Source organism: Theropithecus gelada, chromosome 4, assembly GCF_003255815.1.
Source record: "Theropithecus gelada isolate Dixy chromosome 4, Tgel_1.0, whole genome shotgun sequence".
Lineage (NCBI taxonomy): Eukaryota > Metazoa > Chordata > Mammalia > Primates > Cercopithecidae > Theropithecus > Theropithecus gelada.
This window is the reverse complement of record NC_037671.1, coordinates 140,878,337-140,897,497: the sequence shown is the minus strand read 5'-3', so window position 1 is coordinate 140,897,497 and position 19,161 is coordinate 140,878,337. Positions and strand designations below refer to the sequence as shown.

The 19,161-nt window shown below is 36.8% G+C and overlaps 1 protein-coding gene across 1 annotated transcript in view; it reads right to left on the bottom strand.

The window, feature by feature from the left end:
* Window positions 1-1,395: 1,395 nt before the first annotated feature.
* NT5DC1 (5'-nucleotidase domain containing 1) overlaps window positions 1,396-19,161 on the bottom strand; it is a 147,922-nt gene continuing 130,156 nt past the window's right edge. Inside the window, exons 9-12 of the mRNA XM_025384286.1 lie at window positions 9,451-9,569; window positions 8,198-8,359; window positions 7,428-7,596; window positions 1,396-3,184 (exon numbers count right to left, since the gene is read on the bottom strand). Coding sequence (XP_025240071.1) covers window positions 3,069-3,184; window positions 7,428-7,596; window positions 8,198-8,359; window positions 9,451-9,569 — 566 coding nt within the window. The 3' untranslated portion in view covers window positions 1,396-3,068. The remainder of the gene's footprint in view (window positions 3,185-7,427; window positions 7,597-8,197; window positions 8,360-9,450; window positions 9,570-19,161) is intronic.

Here is a 19,161-nt window from a genome sequence, read left to right as displayed (position 1 = left end):
CAAGTAATTAAAAGTGTGATTTTGAGGATCAAACCTGAGTTCATGTATTGCTCTCTTAGTAACAGTGTAACGTAGAGCAAGCATTGTATTTAATCTCTCTGAATTTCAGTTTTCCCATCTGTACAATTTAATAATTATATACATCCCATATGGTTGCTATAGAGAGTAAACAAGACAATGTACATGAAGTAGCCTAGCGAGGAGTCAGCACTCATGACCACTATTTTACGATTATTTCTGTGGATAGTTCTAGAGACCAACAAGAGACACCTTTTCGAATTCATTCTATGTGAACTGGACCATGCCCAGGGATTTTCAAGGATGGCCATAAGACCATACTGGGTGAATTACTTGGTATGCTGTCATGGCTTTAACAAAAGCAGTCAAGTGTATTCCAGTCTTGCACCAATCTGGGAACCAACTGTTAGGATAGTCTTCTTGTGCTCAAGAGCCTGAAAAGATGTAAGGGACTGTTACTCCAACACTGAATATTTTAAAAAGCTATCCATGTATTTCTACCATTCAGTCAAGGTTATTATATCTAGAGAGGCAGTTTGATTTTCTACTTTATGCTGATTTGTTATATAAAATAATTATATAAATTTATTTTCATTCAAACCAGTTCACTAAAAGTGTGTGTATGTGTGTATTTAAAGTTATTTTTGGATATGAACATTGGTGGGGAAATAATACTTGATTTCAGTTTAGAGTTTAACAAACTCAGTTGATTTTAGATTGCAATTCATGGTTCAGTTGAAGGTTTTACTACCTCAGTATTCCAAATACCAGATTCTGACAAAACATTTGGTCACTGAGCCATTCAGATCTTTCCTCTGCTGATGCGATGAACAGTGGCCAGCAAAGAAAACCTCCGCTCCCTTAAATCTATTTTTAGGTGTCCTTTAGATTATGAATGTTTGCCTGTATGCAAATATTACATGTCTTCTGCCCATTTATACATTTTTGGTGCCACATTTGGATGATTATTTTTAATCTCCATATCCAATCAGAAACACTGGCACTTTTTAGAAACAATGAAATACAAATTTAAAAAACCAAATTATAGTCTTGCTAAGTATAGAAAAAAACATTCATTAGAAGAAATACTGACTGCTAGAAAGGAAGGAAACTTAGAAATAAACTAAACCTCTCCTTTTATAAGATGGAAAAAACTGAAGCCAAATTTGGTGGTAACTTGTTCAGGGTCTTTAGGTAGAATGCTAAAGGGGTGCGTAGAACTTCTGACAACCGAATTCTGCCTCCCGAACCCCCACCACTACTCAGTGGCCCAAAAAGTGCAATTATTTCTTATTTTGGAGTTCTCATTTTTCATATTAACAGTAGTTTATAAGTATTTAAAGATGTATTATTTGCCATTTACAGAATAAACATGGATAAGGAAAAATAGCTTTATTTTTAAAAGAAATCAATTTTCTATTTAAAGCATACACGAGATAGCATCTTTCATGTAGTCCTAAGCTTATTTATGCTCATTGTAATATTCCAATGACATTCTGGACATAAACTTCAAGTATATCACTATATACTTATTGTTAAATATCAAAGAAAGCTACTGACTGTGAGGGAAAAATTTTAGTAATTTTTTTTTTTTTTTAACCTACCCTGAGATAACTCATCCCACAGTATATCTGGGATTTAGCTGAACATTTCCAAATTTTAACAAAATTTTTTTCTTTCCAATGCATGCATTGATATGCTCAATTCTCCACTATAATCCAGGTAAAATAATGATAGTGTTTGAAAATCAGATAGTGAAAACCAGTATGTTTTCTAATACTGCCCATGATAGACAGAGTGAAATCACAGCTTAAAGAGTAGTCAGGAACCTATACTGCAAACATTTGCCTTCAAGTATCTTGCAACAAATAGCTACTAATATGACTATACATAGCACATAGAACACCACAGTCCTGGACTGTATGTAGTATCCCTGTAAAACCCCTTAAAGCATTTTTTTCTCAAACTTTTTGTTCATTATTACCTTCCTTCCCAATTACAGAAATTAAATTCAAATTAAATTAAATAGTTTCAACTACAAATTTCTTCCCAATGAGAGAAATTAATACTGAGGAATAAGATTTTGTTGGATAGGATGATTTTGGAAGTCATCCTATCCATATTTTTTTTTCACCCCATCTAGTATTTTTTTTCACCCCAAGAACCAATTTTTCATCCCCTACTGAGAATGTAATGCTTAAAGTTGATTAAATAAATTAAATAGCCTTTAGCATTATTAGAAAAAAAAAAACTAGTGGGTAACAATGGAGTTGAGATAATTGACTTCTAGACCATCTTTGTTCCATACTTGCTGTATGAACAGAGAAGAAATCATGTCTTTTTATCTTCTTGTTTTAGAGAACACAGGAATAGCTAAAACCTCATAGCCTGGAAAAATCACTTAATCTCACTGGACTCAGTGTTCTTGACTATTAATTGAAAGAACTGGTATAGATCAGTTGGTTTTCAATTCTGGCTGCACTTTCCTAGGGCATATAAAAGGTAACAATGCTCAGCTATATTTAGCCAGACCAATTAAGCCAAGTCTCTGGAGGATATGTTCTAGGTTGGTGGGTCTCAAACTGTAGTGTAAATTAGAATCACCTGATGGGCTTGTGAAACCACAGATTGGTAGGCCCCACTCTCAGAGCTTCTGATTCAACAGGTTTTGGGTGGGGCCTGCAATGTGCATTATCAAGTTCTCAGGTAATGCTCTGCTATTAGTCTATGGATCACACTTTGAGAACCACTGAACTAGGCATATGTGTAACAGTGACTGTGTGTGGGAGTGTGTGTCCCCAGGTGAATTCTAATCACAAAACTATTGTATAGAAAATATCAATAAGGTTCTAAGTTTTAGGATACTAAGATTTTAATATAATAAGAGTTGTTAAACATCAAGATGATTTATAGAAAGGAGACCTATGGGCAAATATCAACTTCTTGGTCAATAAAACTCGTTCCTTAAAGTCTTTTACAGTATTTTTTGAAAAAAAAATTTTTTTTAACTGCATATATGGGTCTTCACTTCATTTTCCAATAAAGACAACTTATTTGGATATCAGTGTCTCATCACTTGTTAAGACCAGTGGAGGATTTGGATAGTAGCCAGCTGTTTTTGAATTGCTTGAAGAGAATCTTGTAAATTTGTAGTCCAGAGGTAATTCTGGGGAGGAAAAAAAAATTTAATTATTGCACAGGCCTCTGAATGCCTTTCATAAACAAATCAAAACTTGATATTCACTGATAGTAAAACTTATTTTTGAAACCTGTAAAATTTTAACATTTCTTTTGCTCCTTCAGTAGGTCTCTGTGTAGCTATTATTATAAGGTTAAAAATGTGTATAAACCAATCACCATTGTAACATATATATGGCTAATAAATACAAACTTTTACAACAGCTATAAAAAAGGCTTCTAGGCATTTAAATGTGAACGAGATAACCATGTCTAATAGAATATCCACAAATACAGAAACATTACTTGAATATAAGGTTTTAAGAGGCAAAAGGGATGTACTAAGTTATTTTTCACTTCCTATCTCATTTAAAACAATTTAATTTTATTCTTTCTCCCATATTACAGAAAAGGTCTATCAAAGGTCACTTAGGATGAAGAGTTAGATATCTTTCCCTATACAATTTATAATAATGCTTAAGTCAAATCACATTTAGAGATATCTCAAATCATCTCCAGAGCTCTAACTAGTGAGTTTAATTTTAATACTCTGCACAGAAGTTAATACAAAAATACGAAGGCTTATCTGAATAAAAATTAAAAAAAAAATCTCCCAGGCCCTCCTCAGAGGATCATGTAACTGGTGAATGAGACCTAATAATCTTCTTCATAGTCCCAGGAAGAGGGTTACTAAGAATAATCTTCAAATGCTTAGCTAAATAAGAATTTTAATACATACAACATGGCAACTTTCTTCAATTGAAGGAAGAAGAATCTGAAGTTCAAAAAAATTAACTAGACTTCTAACTTCAACTAGAAAATCTGGATAAAATATAAACATGAGACTGAAGTCACCTGAGAGCTAAAGAGGCAACCAAGACTTAAGATACAATTCCTGGGAAGGAGGAACCAGCGGAGAGAGGAGCTAGCACTAAGCTTCAGCTTTTCTCCTCTGGTGCTGGGATTCTGGCTGGTGGTAGGGGTTACTATAAGCAGCAGAAAAACCAGTAGAGATTTTGGCAGTCTTGCAGGGCTGCAGAGACAAAAATTGAGGGGCTAGGACCACTGTAAAGGAAGGGTTAGAGAACTGGACTCTGCCGGTTTTCTCCTCAAACCCTTTGCCAAATGCTGAAGGAAACTTGGAAACGAAGAATCCAAGCGGAAAAGCATATGCCTGTATAAAGGAGAGTGGATGTTTTCTTTCTTAGGCATTTTCTTGGTATTGTGAAAATGGAGAGATTAAGTTCTGACCTGAGAGAGGACAGGGGACTTTGTGAGTATCTTAGACTGGCAGTTATATATTTCTGAGAACTAAGAGTTTGTATTTATGAAGTGATCTCTCTCATGCTAATCATTTTCCCCTTAATATCTACTGTGTTTCATATTAATGCAGTTACTCTCTCTTTTGGTTACTGTTAGCATGGTATTATTTCATCCATCTTTTGATATTTAAACTTTCTGAATCCTTATGTCTTAGATATATCTCTTATAAACAACCTTGCACTTTGGGAGGCCGAGGTGGGCAGATCACGAGGTCCGGAGATGGAGACCATCCTGGCTAACGTGGTAAAACCCCATCTCTACTAAGTGCAAGGATTACAGGTGTGAGCCACAGTGCCCGGCTGAGTATTGTTATTTTTAAAAAATCAGCTATTAATTGGAGTATTTGGTCACATATATTTAATGTAATTACTTCAGGTTTAAATTAAACATTTTACTAAATGCTTTCCATTTGTCTTGCTGATTCTTAATATTCTCTCATCCCCTTTGTTTTCTTTTAGATTCTTAAATTATTTTACATAGTAGGTTGGTATATGTATATCATCACAATTCTTTTGACAGTTATTTTAGAGATTACAACATGCATTTCCGACATCAATATTGAACATAGTCTTATCCTTAACTGTTTAATTCTAGCATGTTAGAACATGTTAATTTTTGCTGCCCCACTCTGGCATATACATGCCATTGTTGTCAGGCATTTTAATTCTCTATGTAAATCCCATGGGACTTTAATTTTTATTGTTTCAAACACTAAGCATTCATTTTTAATTCATACACTTATACTATATACTTATATCACATACATTCTTCTTGCATTTCCAGTCTTCCAACATGAATTATTTTTAATTGTACCTGGAGAACAATAATCTTTATTTCCTCTAGTGCAGGTTTCTGGATATACATTTTCTTTATTATTCTGTCTAAAAATATTTTACTTTTTTTTTGTTTTTTTTGAGACAGAGTATTACTCTGTTACCTAGGCAGTAACTTTTTTGAGACAGAGTATTGCTCTGTTACCTAGTGCAGTGGTGTGATCCCAGCTCATTGCAACTTCTGCCTCGCAGCTTCAAGCAATTCTCCTGCCTCAACCTCCCGAGTAGCTGGGATTACAGGCACCCACCACCACACCTGGCTAATTTCTGTATTTTTAGTAGAGACGGGGTTTCACCATGTTGGCCAGACTGGTCTCAAACTCCTGACCTCAGATGTATCGATCCACCCGCCCGCCTCGGCCTCCCAAAGTGCTGGGATTACAGGCATAAGCCACCAAGCCCAGCCAATATTTTACTTTTATTCTTTAAAAAGTTTACTGGGTATAGAATTCCATCAAGATTCACATGATTTTCTTTCAGCAATTTAAAGTCATCATTCTATTGTCTTTGACTCTTCTCTGTTTCTGATAAGTCAGATGTCAATCTGTTATTTAATCTATATTTATGCTCTTGATTGCTTTTAATATTTAATTATCTTTGGCATTTAGTAGTTAACTCTGAATTTCTTTTTATTCATTTTGTTTCATTTCTTTGGGCTTCTTAAACCTTTGGCTTATTTTTTTCCCATCACTTTTCTCTCATCTCCCTTATTCTCTCATCTCCTGGGACTCCAATCACAGATGACCCTCAGTATCTGCAGGGCACCCCTGTGATACCAAAACCTGCGCATGCTCAAGTCAAAAAATGGCATAATATTTGCATTAAACCTACATACATCTTCCTGTATACTTTAATTCATCACTAGATTACTTATATTGAATACAATGTAAATACTATGTAAATAGTTATACTGTATTTTTAAAAATTTGTAACATTTTAAATTGTTGTATTATGTTTTATTGTTTTTTTCCTCTGAATAATTTTTATCCACAGCTGGTTGAATCTGAAAATGTGAAACCCGAGAATACAGAAGGCTGGCCGTATAGAAACCTTACTCCTTCTCACTATATCTTTTATGTCTCAGTCTCTCTTCTGTACCTTTTATGATTTTTCTCTTACCGTTTCATTCCAAATATGTTCTTTTGACCTAATTTCCAGTGCACTAAGTGACTTTTCATCTCTAATTTGCTATTAAATCCACCTGTTAAGTTCTTAATTTCATTTTTTAAATATTTAAATTCTGCAATCTCCATTCTTTTTATATCACAGTTTATACCATAGTTTTTGTCTCTACCAAATTTCTCATTCCTTCCGTTTCTGTATTTCACTATAATAAGCATGGTTATTTCTGTTAGTGTGGTCTCATATCTTTATGTGCCTGGCTATTTTTCATTATGTGCTGAATTTTATATGAATTGTTTTTAGAAATAATTTGAGTCCTAGAATGATGTTATCCTCCTCAAAAGAGAATCTATATTTGTTTCTACTAATATATTGGGGCACTACTAATTTGGAATCTCCTCAATCCAATTTTAGGTATTCAGCTGATTTCAAGCTGAGTTCTAGTTCCTGTGAAAATGGAGATTTCTTCTCAATTCATCCTTATTCTAAAGTAAAGCACTTCAGGGCCTCAACATAGATTGAGGGAGTTCACCAGACCCACCCCTCCTCAGGCAGGCCCTCTCCTCTAGTTCCTATTCCTGTAGATTCATGAAGTTACTGAAAGACCCACTCACCCTCTGTGGTGCCCTCTCCAGAATCAGCAAACACCCAGGGGGAAAAGTAGCCTCAAATGCGAGGTTCACCTTACTGGGCCTCCTCAGCTTGTCCTGGTAACTCTTCCCTAAATTTATAATATGCCTCCAAGCTGAATTAAAAAAAAAATAAATTGTCGAGCTTTTGTAGTCGCCTCCCACAGAAGTGCTGGTCCTAGTTACCTAGGTTCCATATCTAGATGTTTTCCCCAAAGATAAATCAGTGTTGTGGGAAGATTTCTTTTCCTTAAAGACAAGAATTCTAGTACTGGTCATTGTTGTCTAGTAACAGATGAAGCTTTATAGGTATGTTCCCCCTTACCTGCAATTGCTTCAATACTTGGAATTGCAATAGTGCTGTAAGTACTGATTCTCTTACAAGACCATGTATAAACCAAGGAGTCTTCTGTGTTTTCCAGTCCCCAAACTGAATCAATAAAAAAAGAACCCCATTTTTTAGATGAAGTATTTAAAGGCTTTGCTTTTGGTCCCTGAAACAAGAGAACAGAATAATTAAAATGGTGATTAACTAATGTTCAATTTCATAACTTTTTTGTCTATGAAGTAAATAAAAACTTTGAAACCCTGTAGGAATCTACACATAGGCTTTGGGCACACATTAAGTTTTTGGAACAGGAATAATATTTCCTCCTTATTATGAAGTATCCTTGATTTTAAACAGAAACTAGCTTTTTATATGGTCAGTTAGTTATTATCTGAAAACTAGCCCAAACAGAGCATCCTAGAAAGAGAATTTTTTTCCCTACAATAAAAATAACTCTAATTCTATTATGATGATGATGATGTCTAAAGGGTAGTTAAAAAACAACTTGGTCTAATTTTCTTATTTAGTATTTATTTTTTAGAAAGGAATGAGGACAGGATTATTATTTATTGCTTTCAGTATAAATAGAACATGAAGTCAATAAAATTGGTACAAAGTTTCAAATTATTAGTCTTTTTTTTTTTTTTTTTTAACATGATGGCATTCAGCCTGACCAGGACAATTTTGGAGTCAAGTAGTATAAAGATACTTTAGCTTTCAAACATAAATATTTTTCTTTCAAGGAAAGAGATGCAGGGAGCCCTAACCTCATATTTTCCTTTCTTCTCTAGAGGCTCTGACTCCTCAGGCCTCTGACTCCTCGCGCCTTCATCCCCTCTGAGTTCTTCCAGGATGAGGACTGTCTCCCAATTACTATAGTGACGAGCTGGGAAAATGTCTGAATGCATGCTGTCACCAAAATAAACCACCTGTAAGACAGATAGCAGACGCTGTTTGAGGCATAGAATTGTGAAAGAGAGTGGCATTTATTTCATATAAAGAAGAAGAAAATTTCTCAACAGGCATCAGAGTATGACAATCAAAAACTGCATAAACAGCTTAAATGTCTTTAATAACCTCACAGGTGACCATCAACTTGTCTCATTTGATTCACAGGGTGCCAGATTTGTCTTAAGAAGTTATACAACACATTCACAGGTGGAAGAGACCATAAGGTGAAATAAGTGATTTTATTCAATTTTCCTAAAGAAGTGAACCTATATGTTTACATAGATGTTTACAATTACTAATAAAATGGCCCCTGCAGTTGAAGAGCTGGTGAGGTATTAGAGACAACTTGTGGATTAGAGATTATTAAAAGTGCAAATCACAACCACTTTTCAAGAGAGTTTCTGGGCCCAACTTCAGATTGGTTGAAACAGAATCTGTGAGAGTGGGGCTAGGCATGTTGAAGCTGGAAAGTTCCCTAGGTAGTCTGAGGCAAAACTCCATTGACTGAGTCCATACCTCTCAATTTTCAGATGTGAAAACAGAGTTAAGGGATATGAGAATCAGCATGTGCAAGTCAGACTGCTCCATCCATTAACCCTCAGGAGTCCCCAGGGGACTGTGGCATGGTGACAGCCAATGGAGCAGGGCTCTGTTACCCCATGATCTCTCAGCTCACAGAAATTCTGGTAAATATTTTCTTAGAAGAAAGGGTTCTGCTGTTAGAAATGTACCAGTGTCCAACATCAACAACGTGATCATGCTGTCAAAAACAAGTGTATCTTTAAGCTAGTCTGTAGCATAATTTCAGTTGTTTGTTTTATATATGAAAACTTTTTGGATGGATTGTTATCAGGATTAACATTCCACAGGCATCCTACACACTCACACACCCCCTAAATCTGTGGTGCCCTGCCTGGAATCCTTGCTCTTCTCTATCACAGATAGACAGCCTGTCTACACTGACAAAGGAAAGGCTTGTTTAAGCAGAAGAATTAGGAGAGGTTTGGCAGTTCACAACTGCTTATGTCTGCAAGTGGGCGCTGAGGGCTTCTCCTCAACTGGAAAATACCTTGGGTTCAGGTTTGCCAGTCATTTTCTTCAGAAGTTCATAGAGGTGGACAGCGTTCCCTTGGGAGTACCAGCCAGGTTTATCCAGAGACGGCAGCGCCTCCTGCTCCTCATCATTCTCTGAAAATACAGTTTGACAATCATATACTTTTTAATCAAGTGAGAGTAGCCAGTTGGGCAGACCACACTTAGGGCATGGCTGCAGGACATGTACAAACAAGAACCTTGTGGGGAAAGGAGCTGACATTCAGTGGTACCTACATATTATAAGGCCCTTAAAGGTATTTACTTTTTAATCCTATGGCCTTCTTAATTGGGGAAAATAAAGTTCCGGGAAGTTATTTTGCCCAGGATCTCAATGCTGGTAAGTGATTTATTCGGTGATTAGATAGACATCTGCTTGACATCAGGCCCCTGCTACTACAAAATGGTTTACCAAATAAACAACACAATGAAAGTCATTAGGTGTTAATTTTTTAGAATTGAGGGTGAGGGAGATAAGTTTTTAATTAGTAGTCTATCATATGCAGATGTAAATTTTGCACCCTTGATGCCTCAAATGCTTTACCCTAGTACCAGCTTGGGGTGGGTGGGGAATGAAAGGACTATCTGATGCCAAAGCACAAGTTTGTGGACCATTCCAAGTTGTCCTCTCCCAGCACATTACCTTCCCACTCCTGTTAAAGCAGGGCTGGTGAAAGAGTCTGCCTCTCTGAATTTTGCCCACTATTCTATTACTTGTACACGAGCTGAAAAGCTGAAGAGAATCCGCCTACCAGCACGATGATAAAGGAAGACTGAGTGAGGTTTTATGAAATACATGATATATCAGCAGAGACTCTGGTAGCTGTTGATACAGCTTTGCAAACTGTATGGAAAAAAATAACCTCCTTTTTCTCCCATCAATTATATGATTTCTGATTTTAAACAGGTTTATTCCCCCCACTTTTTTGGTCCTCTCTGCTGTGCCACTAAGAAGAATCTTATACAATCCTATGTTGGATACAGAGGTTGTGTGTATACAGAAGCTTATGTAATTAGAAGGGTCCTCTTTAAGAGAACAAATACAGTATTAATACAAAATGACCATGGTCCCTGATAGGATTTGGAAGAGATAAATGAGGGGGTCTTAAAGCTTAAGCTGCATTGGCTTTGTTGTACATCAGCCCTGGAGTAGGACAGGGAGAAAACAAAGGGTTTAGAAAGGAGGCAAAGATGGGTAAGTCAGTCATTAAAAATACATCTCTGGCAATATTAGTACCTTTAACTAAAATAGAATTTTCCCTAAAGAAACTATATGTAAAAGTCACAGACAACAACATTAAATCTCTGCTTAATTTGTAACATAAAACATCTTGAATCTGGTACTAGAGAATTTAGGATTTACAAATTAAAGATTGGTCATTATAACTGAAATGAAATATAATTTTTATTAATTCTACTACAAAATGAGTCAAATATATCACAATATGAAGGTGCATTTCTGCATAACCTCAGATATTTTAAACACAATTCTAAAACTACATTTATAGATAATTAAAGCCAAATCATAGCAACTAGCAGCTTATGTTCAATAAATATTTATGCCTATCTTGCTGCCATTTCAGCAGCCATTTTAAAATTCTTCTGCAAAATTAAATGAAAATCCCACTATTCTTTAAAGAAAGAATAGATAGGAAGCCAAAATCATGTACTAGCCTAACCATGAAAGGCTGAAGAAGATTCAGCATATTCCTGGAGAAACACAGTAAAAAGTGACCACTTCTGATGTCTATGTATTTACTGAAATGTCTTACTATGCAAGTAATGTGGATTTGATGGCAATTGGAAAATGAATAATTTACAGCAATATTTCTGAAAAGACTCAGTTGATATGTAGATGCCTACTTTGCAAGGATAATGGGAAGATAATCTTTCTACTACTTATGAAAAAATTTTAAAAAATCCATAGTATCATAATTTCTTAAATGTTGAGACTCAGTAATCTAATAGGAAGCAAAAAACCCCAAATCAAGTCAAAACAAAAAATTCACTTTATACAAACATTACCTCCCCTCCCTGTTTCCAGCCCCTATACTGGAGGCTGCCTTAACGAATAATTAATCTACAAGGGCAGCTGAAGCTGAGGGTTTTGGCAGAGCCTTCACAGCTAGGAAGCTGCAAGACTCAGAGAAGTATTAATTCCTGCAGTAGAGAGTCTGTTCGGACTGTGAAAGCCACAGAACTGAGGTGAAAGCTGTACAGTGCAGATGAACAAACTCAGGGAAGTTTCAAGCACAGTGTTTATAAACCCAAATAAACATGTTTTACATTATTTAGATAGGGCACTGTACTTCTTTATAAGGTCAATTGAAAATAGTTACATAAATCTCTATTTTTACATAATATTTTAAAATGTACGCTGGGCATGGTGGCTCACACCTGTAATCGCAACACTCTGGGAGTCTGAGGCAGGCAGACTGCTTGAGTCCATGAGTTCAAGACCAACCTGGTCAGCATGGTGAAACCACAGTCTCTTCAAAAAATACACAAATTCACTGGGTATAGGGTTGCACACCTGTAGTCCCAGCTACTTGGGAGGTTGAGGTGGGAGGATAGCTTGAGCCCAGAGAAAGAGGTTTCAGTGAGCCGAGATCACGTCACCACACTCCCCGCTGGATGACAGAAGTAGACCCTGTCTAAAAACAACCCCCACCCCAACCCAAAAACCAGTGTCCTGCAAAGAGTACAATGAGGATATTGATTTTAAAAAGTTTAATTAAAAATATGTTAGAAGGGCCAGGCACGGTGGCTCACGCCTGTAATCCCAGCACTTTGGGAGGCTGAGGCAGGTGGATCATGAGGTCAGGAGTTCAAGACCAGCCTGGCCAGAATGGTGACACCCTGTCCCTACTAAAAATACAAAAAATTAGCCAGGCATGGTGGCGCATGCCTGTAGTCCCAGCTACTCGGGAGGCTGAAGCAGGAGAACTGCTTGAACCCGGAAGGCGGAGATTGCAGTGAGCTGAGATAGTGCCACTGGACTTCAGCCTGGGTGATAAACGAGATTCTGTCTCAAACAAAAACAAAAACAAAAAAAGTTAGAAGATATAGAAAGATAATGTTAGAAGATGTAGAAAAAAATGAAGACAAAGGGGATAGATGGTGATGATAATTTGCTTCCACAGTTTTAAAATGGGGCTAAAAACAATGCTTACCTCACAGAGTGGTTGTATAAATAAATTAATGCAGATAAAAATAGAGCACATGGAAAAGTGTCTGCCACGAAGTAAGTGTTTAAGAAGTTTTAGCTATAATCCCTTCAATTTACAGGTGAATAAATTGATATCTGAAAAAGTTAAGAAATCTGCCCAAAGTCACTGAAATGTTATAATAAGAGCCAGGACAAGAATGCACTTTGCCTCCTTATTCCAAAGAATTTCAAATTAGGGCTAGAAGACAAAGTAAGATGATACTCCCAGAGAGCATTTCCGAATTTGGTTTCCTGGACCTGAATGTGTCCCATGGTATTGCCACAAACAGGAAACAACTATAGCACAGAATAAACCTTTATCTGTTATCCCTGAGAACACCCGCAAACTAACAATTCTCATTTAGGATGGAGCCTCAGCCAACTCCCTATGACATCTTTATATAAGGCCCAAATTTAGTGCTGTTACAATCTTCCATTTATATTGAAAATAGGTCAGCAATGAATGAAGAAAAGAAGGAGGGCTTTAGAATGCCCTTTGAACTGAATTCAAATATCTCGTGAAAAAGCAAACCTGTATTATTTTCCTAAAATTCCACTGTCCCAGCTTTAATTTAAAGCAGTCTTAACAGTTAGGTAAAATGTATTAATTGAAAACATTTTTCTATAAAAATATATTATTAGGACAATTTTTTATACCAAAGTTCTACAAGATATACAAATTATTCCTCAAATCCTTTAACTTAATCGCTAATAGATGTTTGGGTTATAAAATAACTATAAAGGAGAAAACTCATAGGAGAACAAAGCTCAAACCCTTTCTTTCAGCCTACAAACTACCAAAAAACTGACCTAATGAAGTTAAGAAACAAATGAAGTTGGATAAAGACATGGAGGAGCAATCAATTTAGGCAAATAAATAAAACTAAAGCTGTCTTGGAAACTGTAATTTATTCCTAAATATAGCTATGTTTTCCTACAATGAAGTAAATCTTTTTATTTTCTTATTGTAAGAACATACGGACAAGATGAGTTTAAAAAACAGTAAAGTTTTTGATAGTACAACAGTTACAAAGTAGATATGGGACAATGATACAGTCAAGGCTAGACTGACAGTCTTGAATAAAGCTAAGCAAAACTTACCACAGAGAGCAGAACCTGTGATAAGTTTTGTAGGCCAGAATCTCTAACCTCAACTCACAGTGACTGCTGCCTCTCCTAAACTCCCAAAGCGCTTGGTGTCATTACTTTATTAATGTTTAAAAATATGTATTTATGAGATTTTTTCTGAATCAGTAATATATTTACATATTTTTAAAAAGTCTTATTTTTGAACGCTATCTGGTATGCACTCACCTTTTCTGCAAAAGGCAATCACTCTTTTATGCACATAAAAGCAAATACAAATATGAGCATATTCCTTTCCTCCATGTTTTTACACATTTGTTGAGACATAACCAACATACAATAAATTGAATGTATTTAAAGCATACAATTTGATGAGTTTCAGTATATATATATATATATATATACCTGCTATGGCCTGAATTATGTTCCTCCCCGAATCATAAGTTAAAATAATAACCCCTAGTGTATCAGAATGTGACTATTTAGAGATGGAGCCTTTAAAGGCTGGATTAAATTAAAATGAGACTCTCAGGGTGGACCTAATCCAATACGGTCTCCTTATAAGAAGATGAGATTAGGACACAGATAGACACAGAAGAAAGACTATGTGAAGACACAGGCAGAAAACAACCATCTACAAACCAAGAGAGGGGCCTTAGAAGAAACCAATCCTGCTACAACCTGGCTTCAGACTTCACAGCCTGCAGAACTGCAAAGAAATAAAATACATTGTTCAAGCTATCTAGTTTGTGGTATTTTGTTATGGTAGCTCTAGCAAACTAATATAATACTAATAATTTTAAAATACTTTTAAATGCTAATATTAGAATAATCTGCATGAGGCTCTGCAACTTGCTATTTTTAAACTATTTTATAGCTAGCACAGTGTAATCTACCTCCTTTTAAAATATGTGCATTTCATTCTATTTTATACATGTTCTATTATTTATTAATAATAGTCCTCTATAGATAGACATGTGGGTTGTTGCCACCGTTTTTCTGTTACAAGTAAAAAGTCACAAACATGAGTGGATCTGCACAGCCTGGTGAGGTCAAACAGAATCTGAGCTAGAAATACAATTCATTTTCTTTCTCGTCTCATTCTTCGTTTTTACTATATTTCACAGACTGTTTTAGTCAGTCGGGGTATGGCAGTGAATGAGATGGCCCAAGTCTCTGCCCTAAGCATACTTAGGGTCTCTTCTCTAAGGATGCTTATATTCTGGTGGCAACCTCTGACTTGTTAGAGGTTACTAAATAATGAATTATGATTAAAATATATTTACAATTTTTATTTCTAGGATTCCTTTATGTAAATTTGACTGAACAGTTTATTCTTACTTTTATAAATACCTTCCTCAAGTCTGGGCTAGACTATTTTTTCTCCAGTTGTACATTTTCATACATACATTCTCTGTTTCTTAGCATGGACGGGTAAGACATTTTTCAAGTAAAAGGTCTAGTAAAATGCCTGTGTTGGGGGCTATAACAGGAAAATTATACTATTAAAGCAAAAGTGTGATTCTTACCCTTATCTACTTTGGTTTGGGGGGGGGGTGTTTACCATTCATTCATAGTTCTTGTTTTTTTCCTTTGAGATGGAGTTTCGCTCTTATTGCCCAGGCTGGAGTGCAATGGTGCCATCTCAGCTCACTGCAACCTCTGCCTCCTGGGTTTGAGCGATTTTCCTGCCTCAGCCTCCCGAGCAGCTGGAATTACAGGCACCCGCCACCATGCCCAGCTAATTTTTTGTATGTTTAGTAGAGATGGAGCTGACTAGTTCACTGATGGATTCAGCCTCTTTCATTTTGGGAGCTTTTAATGTTGCTGGAATTGTGCTAAAGACAGAAAGATTCCTGCACACAGCTGCACCCCTCAGCACTAATATCCAGTGACAAAGTTCATCAGACAATTTCCCAACTGTAGCCAAGTGAAAACACTAAACAATACAGAGAAAGAAACAGCTCTGACTGGACCTGCAGAAGGTAGGTATTGCAAAGAAAATGTGATTTGTATGTTTGACCTTAAATAAGAGGTAGGAAGTCACCAGAGAGGAAAGGGAGAAGGCATTCTACACATATCTACGCCACTCAAAGTGTGGTCTTCCAACCAGTAGCGTCTGCTTCACCAGACAAGTTTTTCAGAAATGCAGAATGTAAGGTTTCACCAGGGCCTCTGAATCAGAATCTCCATTTTAACAAGATCTCTAGGTGATTCATGTGTACATTAAAGTCTGAGAAACACTGATGTTGACAGAATAGTGAGAACAAAAACTTGATATAAGAATAAAAGGCAATCATTTCAGTAGGAGTAAAGAAGAATACTTTTATGGAGTAAGTTAAGGAGGATGGAAAGGTAATTTAGGAACCAGATTGTACAATTAGCCTTAGGATGCTACAAGGAATGGAAGCCAATGAGATACTGTGTGCATGTGATTAAATATATTTGTGCCTAAGTAATTAATAAAAAAGATGTGGGAAATTTTAAAGAACTCAAAAACAGAAGTCTGTGCTAATGAAAAGTGTCTGAAAAGAGGTTAGGGAGGGGTTAGATAGCCTAGTGGAAAGGGAAAGGAGGACAGAGATGAGAGATTTTCCACGTATATTAAGCAGGATTTAATGCATAGCATACTGGAGGTAAAAGGGTGAAGACAACAGAGGTTATCAGCTGGAGAATTCTAATAGATGATTAGGTAAGGAAGACACACAAGGTGACCAGCATGTTTGGTTGTTTGTGGTTTCTAGGCGGAAGGAGAATCTCGAGCTTGATTTCAGAACATTGAGTGGAGCTGCCTAGTGTGGACGAGGAACTGCGTATGAGACTCAGGAAAACAGGTCTCAGGGAAAGAATTGGGAGTCAGAGTCAGTGTACTGGTGACAGCTAAGGCCGAGAGAGAGAAGAGAAAAGAGAGAGAAGAGAGAGAGTTGGATCATGATTCTCCCAATGGCGGGCAGGGGCAGGAACTGAGCTAAGCAGCATTGGCGACACTGCAGTGAACAAGGCAGACACGTTCCCTCTCCAATAATAATTTAATCTTGCAAGACAGAGATTCCCCGTATCCCCGCCCTCAGCACTGGCGAGGATCTGGTGACGCAGTGACAGAGAAAAGAGAGGAAGAAGATTTTGCTTGGAAGCCGCTTCTCCCCTCCATACATCTTAAGCACTGGCAGGAATCAGACTGGCGGGAGGAGCTCAGTCCTGACTGACCCTGGTATCAGCAGCTTCGCCCCTGTTACCATGACAACCGCTGACGTCAAAGCTGTGCAACTCGCTAAGGCCATGCTGTGTTTCGTGATTGGCTCGCTGTGCCTTCCATCCCAGCAAGCTCAATTGTATTAACTCTACTTTACCCATTTGGAGCAATGACTTAAATATTGTGCCATTTCACACAAGGGATGATACGGGCAGTAGTGGGAATGTAGTAACGACAAACCTGAGCAAACGGAAGTACAACTTAAAAGGGAGGGAAGGAATGAGGATGACTGATTTTTTTACGTTAGTGCAAAAGTAATTGTGGTTTTTGCTTACTAGCTTGGTTAAGGTCTGTGCTTGGAAAAGTAGCTAAAATGTAATTATGGAATATGGGAAGAGCGGCATGCTAAAATGGGATGGGGATTTAATGAGCTGTTGCAAGCATATCAAGTTTCCTGCGACTCTGGGGCTGTGGGATGTGAAGATTTTAGAAGACAGATAGAAATAGGCTTCTGAAGGTCAGAGAAATGTGAAGCCCAGAGATAAGGAAATGTCAACTATCAGTATACAGATGATAGTTAAAACCTTCCCAGTGGTAGAGAGCTGAAGGACAACAGAAGAAAGGAGAGCCAAATATAGAACGCTAGGGAATATCAACATTAAAAGAGAAAGGTAGTAGAAACGGAGGTAAAGCAGTTAGAGGTAGCTGAAGAATCAGAATCAGCAGCAGAATAAACACATAGAATGTAATGAAGTAGGGATTTTAAAATATGTGCAGTACAATCCTGTAATTAGTAATAGTTCTGGCAATCTTTTTTGCATTCTAAATAGAATAAAGTATTTTGGTTTAATTCTAAAAAATATTCTTCCACTGAAATATTTTAAATCAGAGGCCCAGAAAACAAAGGCTGGAAAGAACCGTAGACATCTAGCCCTCCTGGATGTGATAAAAATGAGGTAAACTTTTCTTTTTTTTTTTGAGTCGGAGTTTCACTCTTGTTGCCCAGGCTGGAGTGCAATGGCGTGATCTTGGCTCACTGCAATCTCCGCCTCCCAGGTTCAAGCGATTCTCCTGCCTCAGCCTCCCTAGTAGCTGGGATTACAGGCATATGCCACCATGCCTGGCTAATTTTGTACTTTTAGTAGAGATGGGGTTTCCCTATGTTGCTCAGGCTGGTCTCGAACTCCCGACCTCAGGTGATCCATCCACCTCGGCCTTCCAAAGTGCTGAGATTACAGGCGTGAGCCACCGTACCCGGACAAAATGAGGTAAACTTTTCTAAATATCTGCACAAAAAGCATGAAATCCTATATATGCTGAGATTGCTAGGCACTTCACAGTCTTCATTACAGAGACTGGTAGGACTTTGGGTCCTGCTTCATCAATCCAGATTTTTCATCTCTAAAACCACAGAGGAGAATGAAACACAGTAGACTGCTAGTTAAAATGAAATTTTTATAAGATTTTCTGGCTATATCCCCAAATGCACAGACAACAAAAGCAAAAATAGACAAATGAGATTACATAATACTAAAAAGCTATGCAACCGCAAAGAAAACAGTCAACAAAGTGAAAACAATCTGTAGAATGGTAGAAAATATTTGCAAAGCATACTTCTGATAAGGGGTTAATATCCAAAACATAAAAAGAACTCAACTCAACAGTAAGGAAACAAATAATCCAATTTAAAAAATGAGCAAAGGACCTGAATAGACATTTCTCAAAAAGATATACAAATATCTAGCAGCAATATAAAAAAGTGCTCAATGTCACTAATCATCGGGGAAATACAAATTAAAACCACAATGAGCTATCACCTCATACTTATTAGAATGGCTATTATCAAAAAGACAAAAGATAAGTTTTAAAGAGCATGTGGAGAAAAGGGAATCCTTGTACATTCTTGGTGGGACTGTCAATTAGTTTAGCCATTATGGAAAAAAGTGTGGCAGTTCCTCAAAATAATTAAAAATAGAACTACCATATGATCCAGCAACCCCAGTACTGAGTATATATCCAAAATATATGAAATTGGTATGTTGAGCTATCTGCACTCCCATGTTCATTACCGCATTATTCACAATAGTCAAGATATGAAATCAACCTAAATGTCCAGTAGCAGATTAAAGGATAAAGAAAATATCGTATCTATACATAATGGAATACTATCTGACCTTAAAAAGAAAGAAATCCTGTCAATT